We start from the raw sequence: 19,680 nt of genomic DNA on the forward strand, positions 1-19,680 counted from the left end.
AATACAATCCTACCTTAAAAAACAGAAAACATCTCAAATAAACAACCTAAACTTGCACCTAGAGCAATTAGAAAAAGAAGAACAAAAAACCCCCAACATTAGCAGAAGGAAACAAATCATAAAGATCAGATCAGAAATAAATGAAAGAGAAATGAAGGAAAGGATAGCAAAGATCAATAAAACTAAAAGTTGGTTCTTTGAGAAGATAAACAAAATTGATAAACCATTAGGCAGACTCATCAAGAAAAAAAGGGAGAAGACTCAAATCAATAGAATTAGAAATGAAAAAGGAGAAGTAACAACTGACACTGCAGAAATACAAAGGATCATGAGAGATTACTACAAGCAACTCTATGCCGATAAAATGGACAACCTGAAAGAAAGGACAAATTCTTAGAAATGCACAACCTGCCGACACTGAATCAGGAAGAAATAGAAAATATGAACAGACCAATCACAAGCACTGAAATTGAAACTGTGATTAAAAATCTTCCAACAAACAAAAGCCCAGGACCAGATGGCTTCACAGGCGAATTCTATCAAACATTGAGAGAAGAGCTAACACCTATCCTTCTCAAACTCTTCCAAAATATAGCAGAGGGAGGAACACTCCCAAACTCCTTCTACGAGGCCACCATCACCTTGATACCAAAACCAGACAAGGATGTCACAAAGAAAGAAAACTACAGGCCAATATCACTGATGAACATAGATGCAAAAATCCTCAACAAAATACTAGCAAACAGAATCCAACAGCACATTAAAAGGATCATACACCATGATCAAGTGGGGTTTAACCGAGGAATGCAAGGATTCTTCAATATACGCAAATCTATCAATGTGATAAACCATATTAACAAATTGAAGGAGAAAAACCATATGATCATCTCAATAGATGCAGAGAAATCTTTCAACAAAATTCAACACCCATTTATGATAAAAACCCTGCAGAAAGTAGGCATAGAGGGAACTTTCCTCAACATAATAAAGGCCATATATGACAAGCCCACAGCAAACATCATCCTCAATGGTGAAAAACTGAAAGCATTTCCACTAAGATCAGGAACAAGACAAGGTTGCCCACTCTCACCACTCTTATTCAACATAGTTTTGGAAGTTTTAGTCACAGCAATCAGAGAAGAAAAGGAAATAAAAGGAATCCAAATCGGAAAAGAAGAAGTAATGCTGTCACTGTTTGCAGATGACATGATCCTATACATAGAGAACCCTAAAGATGCTACCAGAAAACTACTAGAGCTAATCAATGAATTTGGTAAAGTGGCAGGATACAAAATTAATGCACAGAAATCTCTGGCATTCCTATATACTAATGATGAAAAATCTGAAAGTGAAATCAAGAAAACACTCCCATTTACCATTGCAACAAACAGAATAAAATATCTAGGAATAAACCTACCTAAGGAGACAAAAGACCTGTATGCAGAAAATGATAAGACACTGATGAAAGAAATTAAAGATGATACAAATAGATGGAGAGATATACCATGTTCTTGGATTGGAAGAATCAACATTGTGAAAATGACTCTACTACCCAAAGCAATCTATAGAGTCAATGCAATCCCTATCAAACTACCACTGGCATTTTTCACAGAACTAGAACAAAATATTTTGCAATTTGTATGGAAACACAAAAGACCCCGAATAGCCAAAGCAATCTTGAGAACGAAAGAAGGAACTGGAGGAATCAGGCTCCCTGACTTCAGACTATACTACAAAGCTACAGTTATCAAGACGGTATGGTACTGGCACAAAAACAGAAAGATAGATCAATGGAACAGGATAGAAAGCCCAGAGATAAACCCATGCACATATGGACACCTTATCTTTGATAAAGGTGGCAGTAATGTACAGTGGAGAAAGGACAGCCTCTTCAATAAGTGGTGCTGGGAAAACTGGGCAGGTACATTAAAAGTATGAGATTAGATCACTCCCTAACACCATACACAAAAATAAGCTCAAAATGGATTAAAGACCTAAATGTAAGGCCAGAAACTATCAAACTCTTAGAGGAAAACATAGGCAGAACACTCTATGACATAAATCACAGCAAGATCCTTTCTGACCCACCTCCTAGAGTAATGGAAATAAAAACAAAAATAAACAAATGGGACCTAATGAAACTTAAAAGCTTTTGCACAGCAAAGGAAACCATAAACAAGACCAAAAGACAACCCTCAGAATGGGAGAAAATATTTGCAAATGAAGCAACCGACAAAGCATTAATCTCCAAAATTTACAAGCAGCTCATGCAGCTCAATAACAAGAAAACAAACAACCGAATCCAAAAATGGGCAGAAGACCTAAATAGACATTTCTCCAAAGAAGATATACAGACTGCCAACAAACACATGAAAGAATGCTCAACATCATTAATCATTAGAGAAATGAAAATCAAAACTACAATGAGATATCATCTCACACCAGTCAGAATGGCCATCATCAAAAAATCTAGAAACAATAAATGCTGGAGAGGGTGTGGAGAAAAGGGAACCCTCTTGCACTGCTGGTGGGAATGTGAATTGGTTCAGCCACTATGGAGAACAGTATGGAGGTTCCTTAAAAAACTACAAATAGAATTACCATATGACCCAGCAATCCCACTACTGGGCATATACCCTGAGAAAACCATAATTCAAAAAGAGTCCTATACCAAAATGTTCATTGCAGCTCTATTTACAATAGCCCGGAGATGGAAACAACCTAAGTGCCCATCATCAGATGAATGGATAAAGAAGATGTGGCACATATATACAATAGAATATTACTCAGCCATAAAAAGAAACGAAATTGAGCTATTTGTAATGAGGTGGATAGACCTAGAGTCTGTCATACAGAGTGAAGTAAGTCAGAAAGAAAAAGACAAGTACCATATGATAATACATATATATGGAATTTAAGAAAAAAAATGTCATGAAGAACCTAGGGGTAAAGCAGGAATAAAGACGCAGACCTCCTAGAGAACGGACTTGAGGTTATGGGGAGGGGGAAGGGTGAGCTGTGACAGGGTGAGAGAGAGTCATGGGCATATACACACTGACAAACGTAGTAAGGTAGATAGCTAGTGGGAAGCAGCTGCATGGCACAGGGATATTGGCTCGGTGCTTTGTGACAGCCTGGAGGGGTGGGATAGGGAGGGTGGGAGGGAGGGAGACGCAAGAGGGAAGACATATGGGAACATATGTTTATGTATGACTGACTCACTTTGTTATAAAGCAGAAACTAACACACCATTGTAAAGCAATTATACCCCAATAAATATGTTTAAAAAATAAATAAAGAAAGAAAGAAAAGAAAAGAAGAAGTAAAGCTGTCACTGTTTGCAGATGACATGATGCTATACATAGAGAATCCTAAAGATGCTACCAGAAAACTACCAGAGCTAATCAATGAATTTGGTAAAGTTGCAGGATACAAAATTAATGCACAGAAATCTCTGGTATTCCTATACACTAATGATGAAAAATCTGAACGTGAAATTAAGAAAACACTCCCATTTACCACTGCAACAAAAAGAATAAAATATCTAGGAATAAACCTAACTAAGAAGACAAATGACCTGTAGGCAGAAAATTATAAGACATTTTGGATTGGATTGGCTTTCCATCTTGGATTGGAAGAATCAACATTGTGAAAATGACTCTACTACCCAAAGCAATCTACAGATTCAATGCAATCCCTATCAAACTACCAATGGCATTTTTCACAGAAGTAGAACAAAAAATTTCACGATTTGTATGGAAACACAAAGACCCCGAATAGCAAAAGCAATCTTGAGAATGAAAAACGGAGCTGGAGGAATCAGGCTCCCTGACTTCAGACTATACTACAAAGCTACAGTCATTAAGACAGTATGGTACTGGCACAAAAACAGAAATATAGATCAATGGAACAGGATAGAAAGCCCAGAGATAAACCCATGCACATATCGTCACATTATGTATGATAAAGGAGGCAAGAATATACAGTGGAGAAAAGCCAGCCTCTTCAATAAATGGTGCTGGGAAAAACTGGACAGGTATATGTAAAAGTATGAAATTAAAACACTTCCTAACACCATACACAAAAATAAACTCAAAATGGATTTGTGACCTAAATGTAAGGCCAGACACTATCAACCTCTTACAGGAAAACATAGGCAGAGCACTCTATGACATAAATCACAGCAAGATCGTTTTTGACCCAGCTCCTAGAGAAATAGAAATGAAAACAAAAATAAACAAATGCGACCTAATGAAACTTAAAAGCTTTTGCATAGCATAGGAAACCATAAACAAGACCAAAAGACAACCCTCAGAATGGGAGAAAGTACTTGCAAATGAAGCAACTGACAAAGGATTAATCTCCAAAATTTACAAGCATCTCATGCAGCTCAATAACCAAAAAGCAAACAACCCAATCCAAAAATGGGCAGAAGAGCAAAATAGACATTTCTCCAAAGAAGATATACAGATTGCCAACAAACACATGAAAGAATGCTCAACGTTCATTAATCATTAGAGAAATGAAAATCAAAACTACAATGAGATATCATCTCACACCAGTCAGAATGGCCATCATCAAAAAATCTAGAAACAATAAATGCTGGAGAGGGTGTGGAGAAAAGGGAACCCTCTTGCACTGTTGGTGGGAATGTGAATTGATACAGCCACTATGGAGAACAGCATGGAGGTTCCTTAAAAAACTACAAATAGAACTACCATATGACCCAGCAACCCCACTACTGGGCATATATCCTGAGAAAACCATAATTCAAAAAGAGTCATGTACCACAATGTTCATTGCAGCTCTATTTACAATAGCCAGGAGATGGAAGCAACCTAAGTGTCCATCAACAGATGAATGGATAAAGAAGATGTGGCACATATATACAATAGAATATTACTCAGCCATAAAAATAAACGAAAGTGAGTTATTTGTAGTGAGGTGGATGGACCTAGAGTCTGTCATACAGAGTGAAGTAAGTCGGAAAGAGAAAAATAAATACCGTATGCTAACACATATATATGGAATCTTAGAAAAAAAAATGTCATGAAGAACCTAGGGGTAAGACGGGAATAAAGACACAGACCTACTAGAGAATAGACTTGAGGATATGGGGAGGGGGAAGGGTAAGCTGTGACAAAGTGAGAGAGTGGCATGGACATATATACACTACCAGACGTAAGATAGATAGCTAGTGGGAAGCAGCCGCATAGCACAGGGAGATCAACTCGGTGCTTTGTGACCACCTAGAGGGTTGGGATAGGGAGGGTGGGAGGGAGGGAGACGCAAGAGGGAAGAGATATGGGAACATATGTAAATGTATAACTGATTCACTTTGTTATAAAGCAGAAACTAACACACCATTGTAAAGCAATTATACTCCAATAAAGATGTTAAAAAAAAAAAGAAAATAACTTCAATTTCATTGATTTTCATAGCGATATTTCTATGAGAAACAAGAAGAGTTAGTCACGTCAGGGTTTTTGTTTTGCGGGGGTGGGTCATTGTTAAGACCAAACATTTATACTAATTGAAGGTAAAGATATATGTAAATAATGCATATTTTTTTTAAAAGACGCATTTTATTACTTTCAAGGGCTCTGAATCCTACAATTGCATTAACCATCTGTTGCTTTGTGGAGAGCCCACTCTAATCAATAGAAAAGAATAGCTTGAAACCAGCAATCAAAGTCTCACTTTCAGCTGGACCTGCTTCTACTTGTGCTGAAATTACACTATGTCCGGTAAATTGCTATTTGAATATGCAGAAGCAGTGTTTTCCTCAATAGGTAAACACTTCCAACAACATTAATTCATCCTATTTGCTTATTAAAAATAAGCATAAAACTTTAGCTTTTCAAGGCCAAAACCACAAACTCTTAAATAGTTCCAGCTAAATTAATGAGGTTTTTCTATACTAATTTCTAAAAGTGTGGTTCTAAATCCTAGGAAAAGCTAGGAAAGATAATTAAAATAGAGAAAGGCAACAGATAATTTGGCAAAAGCCTGAATTAAAGGTCTAATTCCATCCTAAGCTCCCAAATTAAAATGTTTTTATAACCATAATAGCATCTACATGAAGTTAATCCAATTATGAACATAATAAAATTTATTATTAGATTTCCTGTGCAAAATTGGTATCAGAACCATTATGGTCAGACCTGTGATGAGACTTGGTCTTAGTTGATCCCAAGTTTACATTAAAAAGTGACCCTGGAATGGAGTCAACTCTTGGCTCTTCCTTGCAAGTTGGTGTTTCCTTAAATGTTTCTCTTAAGTTTTCCCCCCCAAGGACAAAGAAAGTTCTGAAATGGTAATCAGGCCACGTAATTACAGGTTTGAAACCAAGCAGGTTCCATGTAGTGTCACGTTTCATTTCACAGATCTGATTATGTTTTCAAATGACTCAACCTTGGTCTAATATGTATGCTTAGATAAAGGGATAAAACCATTTTTATTAAGAAAATAGTTGTTAAATGAAGTTATAGATATGAAAGTATGGACCATTATTGGGAATTTCTATGAAGGAGTTGAAAATATGTGTAATGCTTCAGTAATTCCATTTTCATAATACATCAGCACCTTGTAGTCGCAGCCTCTAAGCCACGCTATTGAAAAGTAGGAACTTGAGAATGTTTTAAAATGAAAGCCATTAAGTTTCCTAAGCAAAACACTATTCAGATTCTGTTTGACTGCCTAATTTTGGGTGCATAAGCAAAACCCAAGCTAATCTTACTAGGACATTCCATAAGAAACAGTTCCCCAAATGTCTCTGTGAATTTGAGCTTTGCTCAAATGTACAAGACCACGTCTTAGATTCATTTTCGACAAATATAGTTTATTTGTAAGTATCCAAAATAAGATGGTTTAGATTTTTTCTTCCTCTTAGCAACTTGCTTTACCCATCAGTTGTTTTTCTTTCTAAGCCTGGGTTTATGCAACAAACATAGTTCTTTTCTGGTGACTATTATCAGCTGGTACCTCTTCAGAAAGAGCAGCCAAAGTTCTTAGGTTGAACAATGCATCCCATAAAATGACTCCAAAAGCCCATTCCCGGCATCTAATAGGAACATTTCTTGAATATCAATAAGAATATGACAATTAGGGGAATCTTTCCCTTCACTGCTGTTTAGTCTAGGTTATATCGAGGAGATGAGAAGATAGCACACTTTAGGAATGCCTAAGAAATAGTAAGCTATGAAGAATTAAATTGTCATCATGTTCCATCTGACTGGGAAAAAAATAATAAATAAGAGCAATTTAGGGTCATCTGCAGGGTTCGACAGTCTTGTCAAATTTTGCATCAGTGGACCATGAACCAAAACGTGATCTCAGATTCAGAGCATATATGCTCTTCCCTGCTAAAATCAAAGAAAGTCTGGGATGTTATGATGTATGTAATTAAATAGTTAAGGTAGGATAGGAGGAAGGAAAGGAGGAAAGTCAAAGTGGAAAAAAACAGATAGAGAGGACAAAGAAAAAAGTATTTTCTGATGTATAAATTCGGGGAAAAAAGTTAAATTCATCTGCTTCATACTATCAGAAAAGTAAAACGCCCTCCCCCATCACTCTCTCTCTCTTCTCTTTCAGCAGCAGAAATAAACAAAGCAAATATATGACAAAAATTCCATAATCTACTAAATGCAGCTTCCTTAAAATACATTATCTGTCTACTTCCCTGGGATAACGTTCGTTCTACTTCAATCATATAGCTCACTTCGAACATTCTTCTTCTATCTCTAAGCAGCCACAAACTCGTTCTGGAATTAGGTAAGGAATGATGTTTTCCTTCAGTAAAAAGCCATTTGCTCACCTTTGAAGAAAGTGGGCAAGGGAGTCTCTAGGGTTCCGTCCAGGATTCCAGGATTCTGTGCTAGAACTCGCAAATCAAAGCCTCACATAGTAACTTTTCCTTCCATCTGTCTCTCCCTCCCTCCATCCTGCTAAGAGAAACTTACTGAGTTCCCCCTAGATGACCGGTCCTGTGATGGAAGCTGAGGATAGAACGTGAACAAAAAGGAAAAAAAAAAAATCCCCATCTTAAAGACACTTCCATCCCCAGAGGCTTAAAAAATATTTACAGAATTATAAAAATAAATATGTAATTGAAAACTTCAATGGAGGACATGAAGGGAAATTATAGGCTGCTATAGAATCCTGTAATAGAAGGATTTGATTCAAAGTTTTAACATGTCCTGAGAAAAACAAAACAAAACATGCATCTTGGTTTTAGGGGTAAAGAGAGTATTTTGTCCATTGACCACAGCCAATAAAATACTTAAACAAAATCTCATATTATGTTATTCGTGCTCAAATAAAATTTCTTGGGCCTTTGTTTGCTTTTAAAACTTTTTCTCTTGCTATAAAAAAATGACTCCAAACATGAATAGCAAAGGATATTTATTACTAGTGGCTTAGGATGCTAATTTAAGATAAGCTAGAGGGTTTTAAGAGGAATGGAAATAAAATATCCAAATTAGAGCAACAGCCCTGGATCAGAAGTCAGAGGGTTTTTGTCCCCGTCAAACACATCTGAGCTGTGCTAGCTTGGCCAAGTTATACAGTGTCTCTGAACCTCAGTTTCCTCATCTCTAAAGCAAATGCCATATCTGCCTTCAGTATCCTTCTGAGGGGCTTATGAGTTGAGGTACACAAAAGTGCTTTGTGCTCACCAGTCTCGAAAGTAGAGTATAAAAAGGGAGGAAACGAAGAGTTAAAAAAAATAATGAATTCGTGTATTTATCTCTAAACTGCTTACTAATCACTAAGCAAAAGCTATTGCCAACATTATCAGAGTCAACTACTTAGCATGTCACACTTAGTACCCTGAAAAAAATACCAGCAAATGCTTTCTGCAATAAATAACCGTATGTGCACTTGCGATCCAAATTTTGCTGAGAGAAGAAAGTGGCACTGTTTGGAAATACATGCTGGCTGGATTCTTTCTCTTCTTTCTCCCCCTCTTCAAAGCATATTCAAGGACAGTGGAGTGAACCTGAAAATGGGAAAAGTTCAACTTGAAAGAAAATGCCATTTTCATCGGAGGAGTGAGGTAGTAATTCTTCGAGTTCTTCTCTTTAGCAGGCACCCGTATTTTCACTTTTGAAGCCTTTATATTTGGTACTGATTCCATGAAGAGTATTGCTCAAGACATACGGGCTCCATGGCCACCTGCCTTGCTTGATTAATGGGGCTGTTCTGAGAAATCATGGCCTGAAGGAGACATTTTTAACCAGTTCTGTCTGAAGGACTCACTCTGTTGACCTTCCCCGATTTCAGTGCAGGTTCTCCCAAGAGGCACGTGAGATTTTATAAATAGCCATCATTTGTAAAATATTCCAGAAGACTCACCTCTGAAATAAGCCCATCACACTAAACAACTTTCAATTATTGACGCGTTACCATCTCAATGAAGGGGCAGTCATTTTTACATATGAAAAGAGCATTAGAAAATAAAACAAGATTTTTTTTTTAACACCGTCAAGGAATGGGTTATTGATGACCAAGTTTTAGAGAATTCCCTATTTATTCAATCTGATCTATTTTGTCCTTCAGGTTTTCTTTACTTAAAAAAGGAACGACATATAAAATAGGAAACTCCTCAACTGTATTAATGCGAACATATTTTTTATTGAAGAATGAATGCATTTATGCTAAAGAGTCGTTTACATTTGTTGTGAAGCAGCAAGCGTATCTCCAAGAGGTGCATATTCCCCTCAATGTGACTCCATGCTTATTCTACATGCCTTAACACCGGACCCACACTTGGGGGCACATGTACACACACACAGACGCAGACATGGACACACAGATACACAGACCAAAACGCCGGCACCACTGCTCTCTGGATTCAATCAACTCTCATTTAAGGCTTCTGTAAGGTGTCCTAGTGCCCCTAAAATTATTACCAGGATTCAAAACAGACTTTCAGAAAGGAGCAGTACCTGGAAAACTAGTCATCTGCTCTCGGCCTTAAATGCATGGATTTTAGCCAATCCTTTCAATGTCATTCAATATTGACTCTTTGCGTTTATGATATTTAAAGATTCATCAAACTGAGAAAACTCAGGCTCTCTTAGTGAGAATTTCTCATTAGAAATACCGAACAAACTGGCAACTCTGACCCTAAGAGATCAATCCGATTGGAAGATAAGAAGGTCAGATTTCCCTTTAGAATGGACAGAGGTTCTCTAGGTAAGTCTGGTTTATATCATTTGTCTCCTACTCGAGCGTAGTGTTGAGTGATGGGTCAAAGATTCCTTAGTGATACCAACTCAGATTTGAAGCTTGCCATGAAAGGTTCATCAGAAAGGACCATCAACTAAATAAGTTACCATAAATCGGGGTTGAAGAAAGGACAGCCCACAAGGAGCTTGTTCAGTTGCTGATAACTCATTCCCTTTTTCCAACCTATCTGTGGTGGTAGTCTGAAACTCCCACTTTGTTTGATTGTTTCTTTCATCTGCTTGGTTATTTTCTTCCCTTTTGGTGTCCTGCAGTGTAGGGTGAGGCTGCATCTCTGTGGGGATGGTGGCGCGGACTGGAAGGGCGGAGAGGGAGGATGGGGCAGGCGGAGGAAGGGGGCTATTAGTAGTTGCAAGTGTTCTAAGAAGACAGATGAAGTGAATAAAATAAGAGGGTACTACTTGATATACTTATGTAATAAAACACTACCTTTAACTGTGAATTAACTGCCAACTATCAGGTTGTTAGCTGTAAAGCTCAATAACGGCTGTGCTGATTTGCTTACTGAGGAGAGACTCTGAAGCCAGCCAGGGGAGAGGAGCTCTCAGGATCAGCCTGAGGTGTTCCTTTAGTCCAGAGGCCTCCTCGCCAGCAACAGCACTCACCACCTCCCCACACAACTAGGGATCCTATAGGGGCGTCTAACATTCTTGTTGGGTTTCATAAGGCAAGTTGGGATGGTCCATCACATAAACAGCCGCAGTGTATTTGCCTGAGAGCGCTGAAAATCGGCATGGAGAGCTCCTACAGGGAGGCATTGGAAAATGAGAAAAAAAAAAAAAAAGAAGACCAGAGTCTAGAACTTTCCTCCCTAGCCACACTCCCACCTTCCTCATAGTCACAGCAGCAGCAGATTTCAATGTAATTACTTTAATAATACATTTCTTTAGATTTAGAATTGCTCTTCTGAATTTAAAAAGCTTGGTCAGCCAATAATTTGGCAGTCTTTTCATCCCAAATTTGAATCATTGCTTATTCATCGCTTGTCTTGAATGCCTTGACCAATGCTGCCTTTGCTGAAGCATCCTCAGTTCACTCAGCCGTCATCGGATTCCAATTCCTGGGACACCTCTTCCGAGGAGCTGTTCCTGTGGATCCGGCCGTCGCTCTTCATACTGTGGAAAGTCTTCTTGAAGGCCTCCATCATGGCGTGGGCCAGCTTCTTGGCCTCCAGCTTGCTCTCGCACTCCACAGCGTGGCAGTCCATCTGGTAGGACAGGTCGTCGTTAATCTCCCTGTAAACCCAGGCGAAGATGTCAGGGCTCACGTTGTGGTCGGCGGTGCAGTAGGCAATGCGGGCCACCTGGAAGGTATCCATGTGCACCGTGGCCTCTCCTTTGTGGTCGAGGTGATGGAGCCATACTTGGAACGGTCGGATTTCCAGGAGGGCATTGGCTGGAAAGACGTCTTCTCGGGCTAGCGTGTGCTTTTTCCAAAGCTCGATGACCGGCTTTTCTGTGCAGCCTGACAAAAACTGCATGCCTGTGGTGGGGACCTTACCCAGGTAGGTCACCTGCAGAAGTAAGAGAGGAAGAAAAAGGAAGAGGTCAGCAGTAGGCTCTTCGTTCTGCTTGTTCACTGATGTTCTCAAACAATCATGGCGTCACCCTGGAAGGATGGAGAGACAGTTTTCTTGCTCCCTAAAAGAATAACTGTCATCCGAATTTATATTTTTTCTCCCTAACAAGTTGACCCCTTGGCAAAGGTACTGAAATTTAAAAATAGGGTTAAACTTTAAAAATTAGAGTTTTAGAGACCTACTCTCCCTCCCTCAGCCCCCTTTTAAACTCAAATTAGAATGAATGATTATGATCTTTTCCAAATTTGGCATTTCTTTGACACCATAAATCCACTTGAAGTTTATTTTCAACCAAACACACGCAGAATTTAATGATAAGAAGGAGTCAAAAGGATGTTGCATCTGAAAAACAAAATCTTTATTAAACTTATCTCCTACTCTGGTTCTCTTTCCAAATCACTAATGTCTGATTTCACTTAAGCTACCTGCTTCTAGCAAATGCCAAGGCCACAAAAACTGTTCTATTTAAATTATGGCCTAAAACATGACTGTTTTCTCACCAAGATAAAGTTTAAGCAATTCTTGAACTGATGGGCATCTGGTTAGAGTGATAAAAGATGAAAGCTCTACAGATAGGTTAAGATTAGAACCCTGGTTTATCAAATAGCTAGATGGGCAATACTAAAACAAAGAAAAATAATTCCAGGTGATTCAGATAGTGTCCTTTAAAAAATTGGTTTATGATATAACAAGAAAAGATGTTCATTCTCTCATTTTTGTTTTTTTTCACTCGTCAACATGGATAGACCCTCTACCCCGGGCACCTGCATTATGGAAACACACAAAACTGAAGAAATCATTTAAGAAATAACACAAAATAGTATGTAATTCGGCTCAAAATTAGAGGCACGGATGTAAGTGCTATGAATTTTAGGAAAAAAAGACCAGAAAAAGGTCCAGAGAAATGGTGAGAACTGAGAAAGGACATTTAGCCACAATGATTCCAAATCAATGTTTCTGTTTAATGGGACAATAAAGTCCACAGACAAAAAGTTCAGGGCACAGACGTTAAGTCCTGTTGCATCTTTTTGTGTTTTGGTTAGCTCTTATACAAGAGTTCATTGGCTAATCCCTTTAAAAAGATGACTCTTAGTAAAGAGGCACAAGTGCTGCCCACTCTAGAAATATTTACTAGGAATCTATTATGTACAATGGCAATGTGCCAGGTGGGCATGGGGGAGAGGGAGGATGGAGAGGTCCAAAATCAGTGGGAAGAAAGTAGCTGAATATGTGTTCAGAGCAGCGTTTTTGAGGCAGGTGAAGATGAGAATAAATCCCAGCTCATCAGTTCACTGGGTGGGTGGTCCTGGACAAACCACCAGCCCTTTGCACATGCACAGATACAACTATGATGCGAGGCAGCCCATGAAAAGGAGAGGCGAAGGGTACCACCAAGTACCTGAGCGTTTAGCAGAGCCAGTGATGGCACCCACCATGCTCATGGAACACCTCTGGGAGGGGAGTCATTGGATTTCAAAGCATCAGAGCTTCAAAACCTAGATAGGAGCCCAGCAAATCAGATGGTGAGCAGGAAGAAGGAGCAGGAAGGCAGGGGCTGCAGTGGGGAAAGGCCTCACCTGTCTGGGCACATGGGGCACTTTGGCCTGACCACACATTTGCCCTAAGACAGCCATGAAGGAGAGACAGATGGTCCATGACCGCTGGATAAAAACAGGCCGAACTTTGAAAGCTGGCCTTGCATGCCCTCTGAGGAGTCAGGTCTTCTCTGCTCTTGATGGGATGCCACTGAGGGTCTACAGTCCAAGGGGTGCCTGGATTTGATGGAGGTTGTGAACTTGGACGGCTTGACAGATGCCAGGAAGGAAGACGGATGGGGAGAGCTGCCTAGCAGAATGTTCAGGCAGGAAGTTGTTGCAGCAGCACAGCCAGGAGACAGGGGTGGCCTGACTTAGGAGTGGAGGTCGTGGGAAAGGACAGTGGGGACAGATGCGAACGAGATTCAGAGGTAAAACTGACAATACTTGGCAATACACTGAAGGGGGAAGATGACTCAGACAGACACTGCAAGTGCCTATACTCCCCAAGGAGGCGACTGGGTGAATAGTTCCTCGTCACTCTGGATTGGAGTCACACACTAAAGGTGGCTTTGTTGGGAGATGCACAAGATACGGCTCTTGACTTATACTGCTTACTGAAAATGTGCTTTTTGTATATGGTATTTATGATATCTTTATTAACTGTTAACAATTTTATTTTTTTAATTGAGGCGAAATTCACATCACACAATATTAACCATTTAAACATGTATGCTTCAGTGGCATTTAGCAGTCAAAATGCTATACAACTATCAGCTCTGTCTAGTTCCAAAGTATTTTCATCACCCCAAAGGAGACCCAGGCCCCATTAAGCAGTTACTCTCCACCATCCCCTCGCTCCAGCCCCTGGCAACCACCAATCTGCTTTCTGTCCTTATGGATTTACTGTTCTAGATAGTTCATACAATTAGAATCACAAAATATGTGACCTTTTGTGTCTGGCTTCTTTCACTTAGCATAATGTTTTCAAGGTTCATCCAAGATGTACCATGTATCAATACCTCATTCCTTTCTATGACATCTTTACTTTTGGAAGTGGAAAAGCAAATGGAGTAAACTAGTTTTAGCGTTTGACGTGAAAAGTATTCTTTCTTACTGTCCCCCCGGAAACTAGAAATAACTATGTTTATATTTGTTATATTTGATAGAAACATTCTTCAGAGGAAGGGAATCTCCTTTGATGTGCTTTAATCTCTCTCTCTCTCTCACACACACACTCTCACACAAGCACAATTTTTAAAAAAAATTATACAGTGGCTTCTATCATGATATAATTAAAGGATGAGTTTTAAAAACTTTATTGTAAGTTGTTGATGGTTCCCTCCAGTGGAAAGCAACTTAATAATAGTAAAATTTTGACAACTAAGAAAAAAATGTATTCCTCTCATAAATATTTATTACTTAAAAACTAAAGATTTTAAGGGAAATAAAGTTTTATTTTGGAAGTGTTCTTGAGAGAAGAATGGAGCAGAGATTATAACTCAAAGAGTTTAATACGACAACAATGAAAGCTATTTAATAATACGTAGACACTTATATAAAAATTTTTTTTAAACACTGAGGTTCAATGTATACATAGATGTAATCTCCTGGCACTAAAGTTACTAGGAAAGTAATATTTATTTACTGGCCCGGTTTCACTAGTATCACCTAAACAACACACTTTACACCAAGCATAAGGTCCCACATTGCTGTTCATATACACCTGCAGCCAAATGAAGCCACACACTGAATAGTAATAACGAATATTTGTATCACACTTTAGGTAAAAAGCACTTTGCATGCATTAGATCCATTGACAACCCTGTAGGTCAGGATGGAATATTATTATCACTAACCCGATTTTAAAGACAAGAACCTGAGATGGGGTGGTAGCACTGGGGTATTGAATTCCTAGACCACTTTGCTATTAGATGAGAGTCGTTTCCTTGTAGTGTCACTTTTCAGCCACTTATTCATTTTTCCCATCTTTGGGCTGTCAGAGAAATTTTAGCTTTGTATGAACACCCTAGAAGCAGTGGGTCCTCCCAAAGAAAGAATAGCATTCTGTTGTTTCGTGCTTTTGTAAATGACACTCCCTTCCATGCCTGGGCATTTCTTTAAAATTTATTCTTGTTTTATAACTGCAGAAAGTAAGATTCAAAAACGTAAACTTTTCAGGTAAAACAGAACACAAAAAAATAAGGTAATATATATTTATATGTTTTATATAAGCATATAATATACACTTTTTGCAAATATTTATTATATGTTTATAATATGTATATTATCTGTTTTCTAAAACTCAAAAACACATATAATCTATTTACAACGAAATCAAAGAAAAAATACTTTTAATCTAAAGAACTGCAGACTTCTGGCATCTTTCCAAAAGTTTTCTGTGAAAGGAGAGACATAAACAAGTTCCACCAGCACTAATCCTGAATATTCCATTAGCTTCATCTTGCAAAGTATTCCTAAACCTGCATATGGAGACAGGCTAAGAGCAGATTATGTGATGATGCCTCTCAACTTTGATATTGACAAGGGCCAACGTTCACACCAACTGTTTGCTGGAGCACCACAACTAATGTCTGCTCTCAACTGGGATTTGCAGTGGAGGCCACAGAGGCTGTAGTGGACAGACATGCCCTTCCTCCAAGCACAGAATTAGCAAACATGTATCTGAAATGCCAGAGAACCGCTGATTCTCCGGTGATGGCAGCTCCAGTCCTGATGCTTGAAAATACCAGCCTCTTGGCAAGGCTCTTAGGTGAGTCTTCTCTGATAAAAATGCGCTAACCCTGCCCAACCCTTCCTAAACAGTCCCGGTAATGAACTGCTCTCTGGTTCCTGTAAGGTGTGGCCAACACAAAACATGAGTCAGAGGGTCTAACTTATACCACTGGGTGAACCTTGGGAAGTCAATGAAATTTTGTTTTGTTACCTGTGGGGAGTTGACAACTTTGTCTGAAACCCCATGAGATTACATAAATACAAAAAATAATGTTAACAAGGGTACTTCTTTTTTTTTTTTTTAACATCTTTATTGGGGTATAATTGCTTTACAAGGATGTGTTAGTTTCTGCTTTATAACAAAGTGAATCAGTTATACATATACATATGTTCCCATATCTCTTCCCTCTTGCGTCTCCCTCCCTCCCACCCTCCCTATCCCACCCCTCTAGGTGGTCACAAACCACCAAGCTGATCTCCCTGTGCTATGCGGCTGCTTCCCACTAGCTATCTATCTTACGTCTGGTAGTGTATATATGTCCATGCCACTCTCTCACTTTGTCACATCTTACCCTTCCCCCTCCTCATATCCTCAAGTCCATTCTCTAGTAGGTCTGTGTCTTTATTCCTGTCTTATCCCTAGGTTCTTCATCACATTTTTTTTTCTTAAATTCCATATATATGTGTTAGCATACGGTACTTGTCTTTCTCTTTCTGACTTACTTCACTCTGTATGACAGACTCTAGGTCCATCCACCTCACTACAAATAACTCAATTTCGTTTCTTTTTATGGCTGAGTAATATTCCATTGTATATATGTGCCACATCTTCTTTATCCATTCATCCGATGATGGACACTTAGGTTGCTTCCATCTCCTGGCTATTGTAAATAGAGCTGCAATGAACATTTTGGTATATGACTCTTTTTGAATTATGGTTTTCTCAGGGTATATGCCCAGTAGTGGGATTGCTGGGTCGTATGGTAGTTCTGTTTGTAGTTTTTTAAGGAACCTCCATACCGTTCTCCATAGTGGCTGTATCAATTTACATTCCCACCAAGAGTGCAAGAGTGTTCCCTTTTCTCCACACCCTCTCCAGCATTTACTGTTTCTAGATTTTTTGATGATGGCCATTCTGACTGGTGTGGGATGATATCTCATTGTAGTTTTGATTTGCATTTCTCTAATGATTAATGATGTACAGGAAAAGAATTATCTGAATAGAGTTTCCCTAGAAATGGAATAAAAAAGAAATCTCTAAGTAGAGTTTCCTTGAAAATGGAATGCAAAATGATAAAATGATGTACCAAGACACTCTCCCCTCAGAATGATCCCTTTAAATCAGCCCTGCTATCTTCCTTACTGGCCCGGGTTCCAGAATCCTGACTCTGTGCACTTTCCCCTAATAAGTCAATTATTTACTACCTGCCTGCAGATATCCTAATGATCCCATTACGTTCTCCAGAGTCTGGCATTCACCCATATTGCTGACTATAAGTCACTGAAAAAAAAAAACTATTCAGGCTTTAAAAAAGTGAATTTCTCTTTAATTTTTTATATATAATTTAATAGAAATGTGCCTTATGGCTCCGCTTTTCAAGGGAGACAGAGTAAAAACTTAAAAAAAATTATCTCAAAATACGAAAGATTCAGTTATGCTGTGCATGCAGCCATGCCCTCTGTGGTTATTGGACCACAGAATACATGTGTCTCAATAAATAGAAACCCTTGAAATACAGGGCTTTATCCATGTATCCCTTTATGTCAACACTCTTGCAGGGATTTACTCTAACTGTATATAGAGATCCCTTCTTGCCAGTCTTTCTCATGTGGGAGACTTGCTTTCACACCCTCTGTAGGCACATCCTCCTTATGAGAACACAGGACTCAGTGTGCAAGGCTGCCTCGGGGCTTCCACCACTGATATAGCTGTGTAGCAATGTCGGGTCTGTGAATGAGAACGCTGTGATCCTGCCCGTCTATGAAAATATGAAAGAAGTGAATGTTTTCTACATGAATAAGTCCCTTCTGAGCCTCATCCTTAGGGGTTGCTATTTTCCGGAGCCGCAAAGCAGACGAGAAACACAGAGTCGCGAAATTGTTCCCTACGTGTCCAAAATGGTAGACAGATTTTTTTCAAGGTGCCACCTCCCCAGGTGCTGGGAGAAAGGGACTTGGGAGACAACAAGAAGATCCTTCAGGAGGAGTAACAAGCTGTTGGAAATAAATACTGGCATCTCTTCCATGGTTGCAGAAACAGGCTTTGGGCAAGAAGCTTATGAATCATTCAGAGAGAAATACATAAACAGAGCAAAGAAAAATAAAAAGCTTTTCCCTCTGTGTCATTCAGTGTCATAAACCGATGCCCAGACACAGACGTTTGTAATGTGTGTGAATCGGCTTTGCCTAATCCCAGCTGAAGAAAGTATTCGAGGATATTCATGGCGTGTAAAAATACAGAGAGGCCACGGAGCCAAGGGGCCCGCCAGAGTGTCTGCAGCACTTACAGTGTCTGACCAGGTGAGACCAGCGTCCTCAGAATTTCTCCTTCCCACGCATGAGTTTTCCAACACCCCAGCCAGCTCTCCATTCATGAATCACCATTCCCTTCTCATCTGAGGCAAAATAAACCCTGGTTGCCTGTCATGCGTCCTTGTGGCCGAGCCAGCACCGTTGCGTTCCTTCCTCTTGGTGGCCAGTGCATATTTCATTCTGGCCTGAAAAACCCTTGTTTAAGACCCTGACTCATCTTACCTTACACTGGACAGGCAGGTGGAAAGGGTAATACCAGGGTCCCTAAATGAAGAGGTGAGATGGAGTGGATGATCACGTAAGAACCCAGGCACCTGGTTTCCTGGGGTCTTCCACCTTCCAGGCTGGATAAGCCCAGCTTCCCAACTTTGGAAGCCTGACTTTGGTTCAGTTTACTATGGGGTTTCTCCGGGATGACACGTCAAGAACAAAGATTCTCCAGAGGCCTTTCTTGGGATATAAAAGATCTTGTTGCTCTTTCATTGTCTGTAGGAGACTTCCTTTCCCCAGCTGACATAAAATAAGATGATATGAACACAGGATGGAGACAACATAACTGGGAATCCCAATAGCTTTTGGGTTACAAGGCAAAAGATGAGAAAAAGAAAAGCCACTCTTACTCCTAGGCCAAATATCAGAATCAAGCTCTTCTGCTCTCACGTTAATTCCCATTTGCACATTTCCGAGAAAAGGGAAAGGACAAAATCCTGAGATTTATGATGTAGGCTTGAATCTACTCCTTCCTGGCTGGTCACAGAGGAGCAAGAATTCACTAAGCACTTTGGAGAGTGGGGATGGATCCAATACGCCAATGACCTAACAATCCACAATGCACAGACAGAAGTAATGCTAACCATGACCTTGAACTTGTATAATCTGCTTTGAGCCATGAAGACAATATTAAAGGATAAATACAGTGCACGGTGAAATCTATGAAGTTATTGTGAGAAAAATGAAATTGATTAGCCTTGGGCTTGAAAATTAAATTTATTTCCTTGTATTTTCATTTGATAAGCATTCACTAAGCACCTACTGGAAACCAGGTATATC

General features: G+C 39.3%; 1 protein-coding gene across 2 annotated transcripts in view; it reads right to left on the bottom strand.

The window, feature by feature from the left end:
* Positions 1-9,624: 9,624 nt before the first annotated feature.
* PID1 (phosphotyrosine interaction domain containing 1) overlaps positions 9,625-19,680 on the bottom strand; it is a 257,843-nt gene continuing 247,787 nt past the window's right edge. For both annotated transcript variants that reach the window (XM_082841201.1, XM_082841202.1), the window contains exon 3: positions 9,625-11,761. In XM_082841201.1, the coding sequence (XP_082697327.1) occupies positions 11,285-11,761 (477 nt within the window). In that variant the 3' untranslated portion in view covers positions 9,625-11,284. The remainder of the gene's footprint in view (positions 11,762-19,680) is intronic.

Source organism: Leucopleurus acutus, assembly GCF_964270905.1.
Source record: "Leucopleurus acutus genome assembly, chromosome: 6".
Classification (NCBI taxonomy): Eukaryota; Metazoa; Chordata; class Mammalia; order Artiodactyla; family Delphinidae; genus Leucopleurus; species Leucopleurus acutus.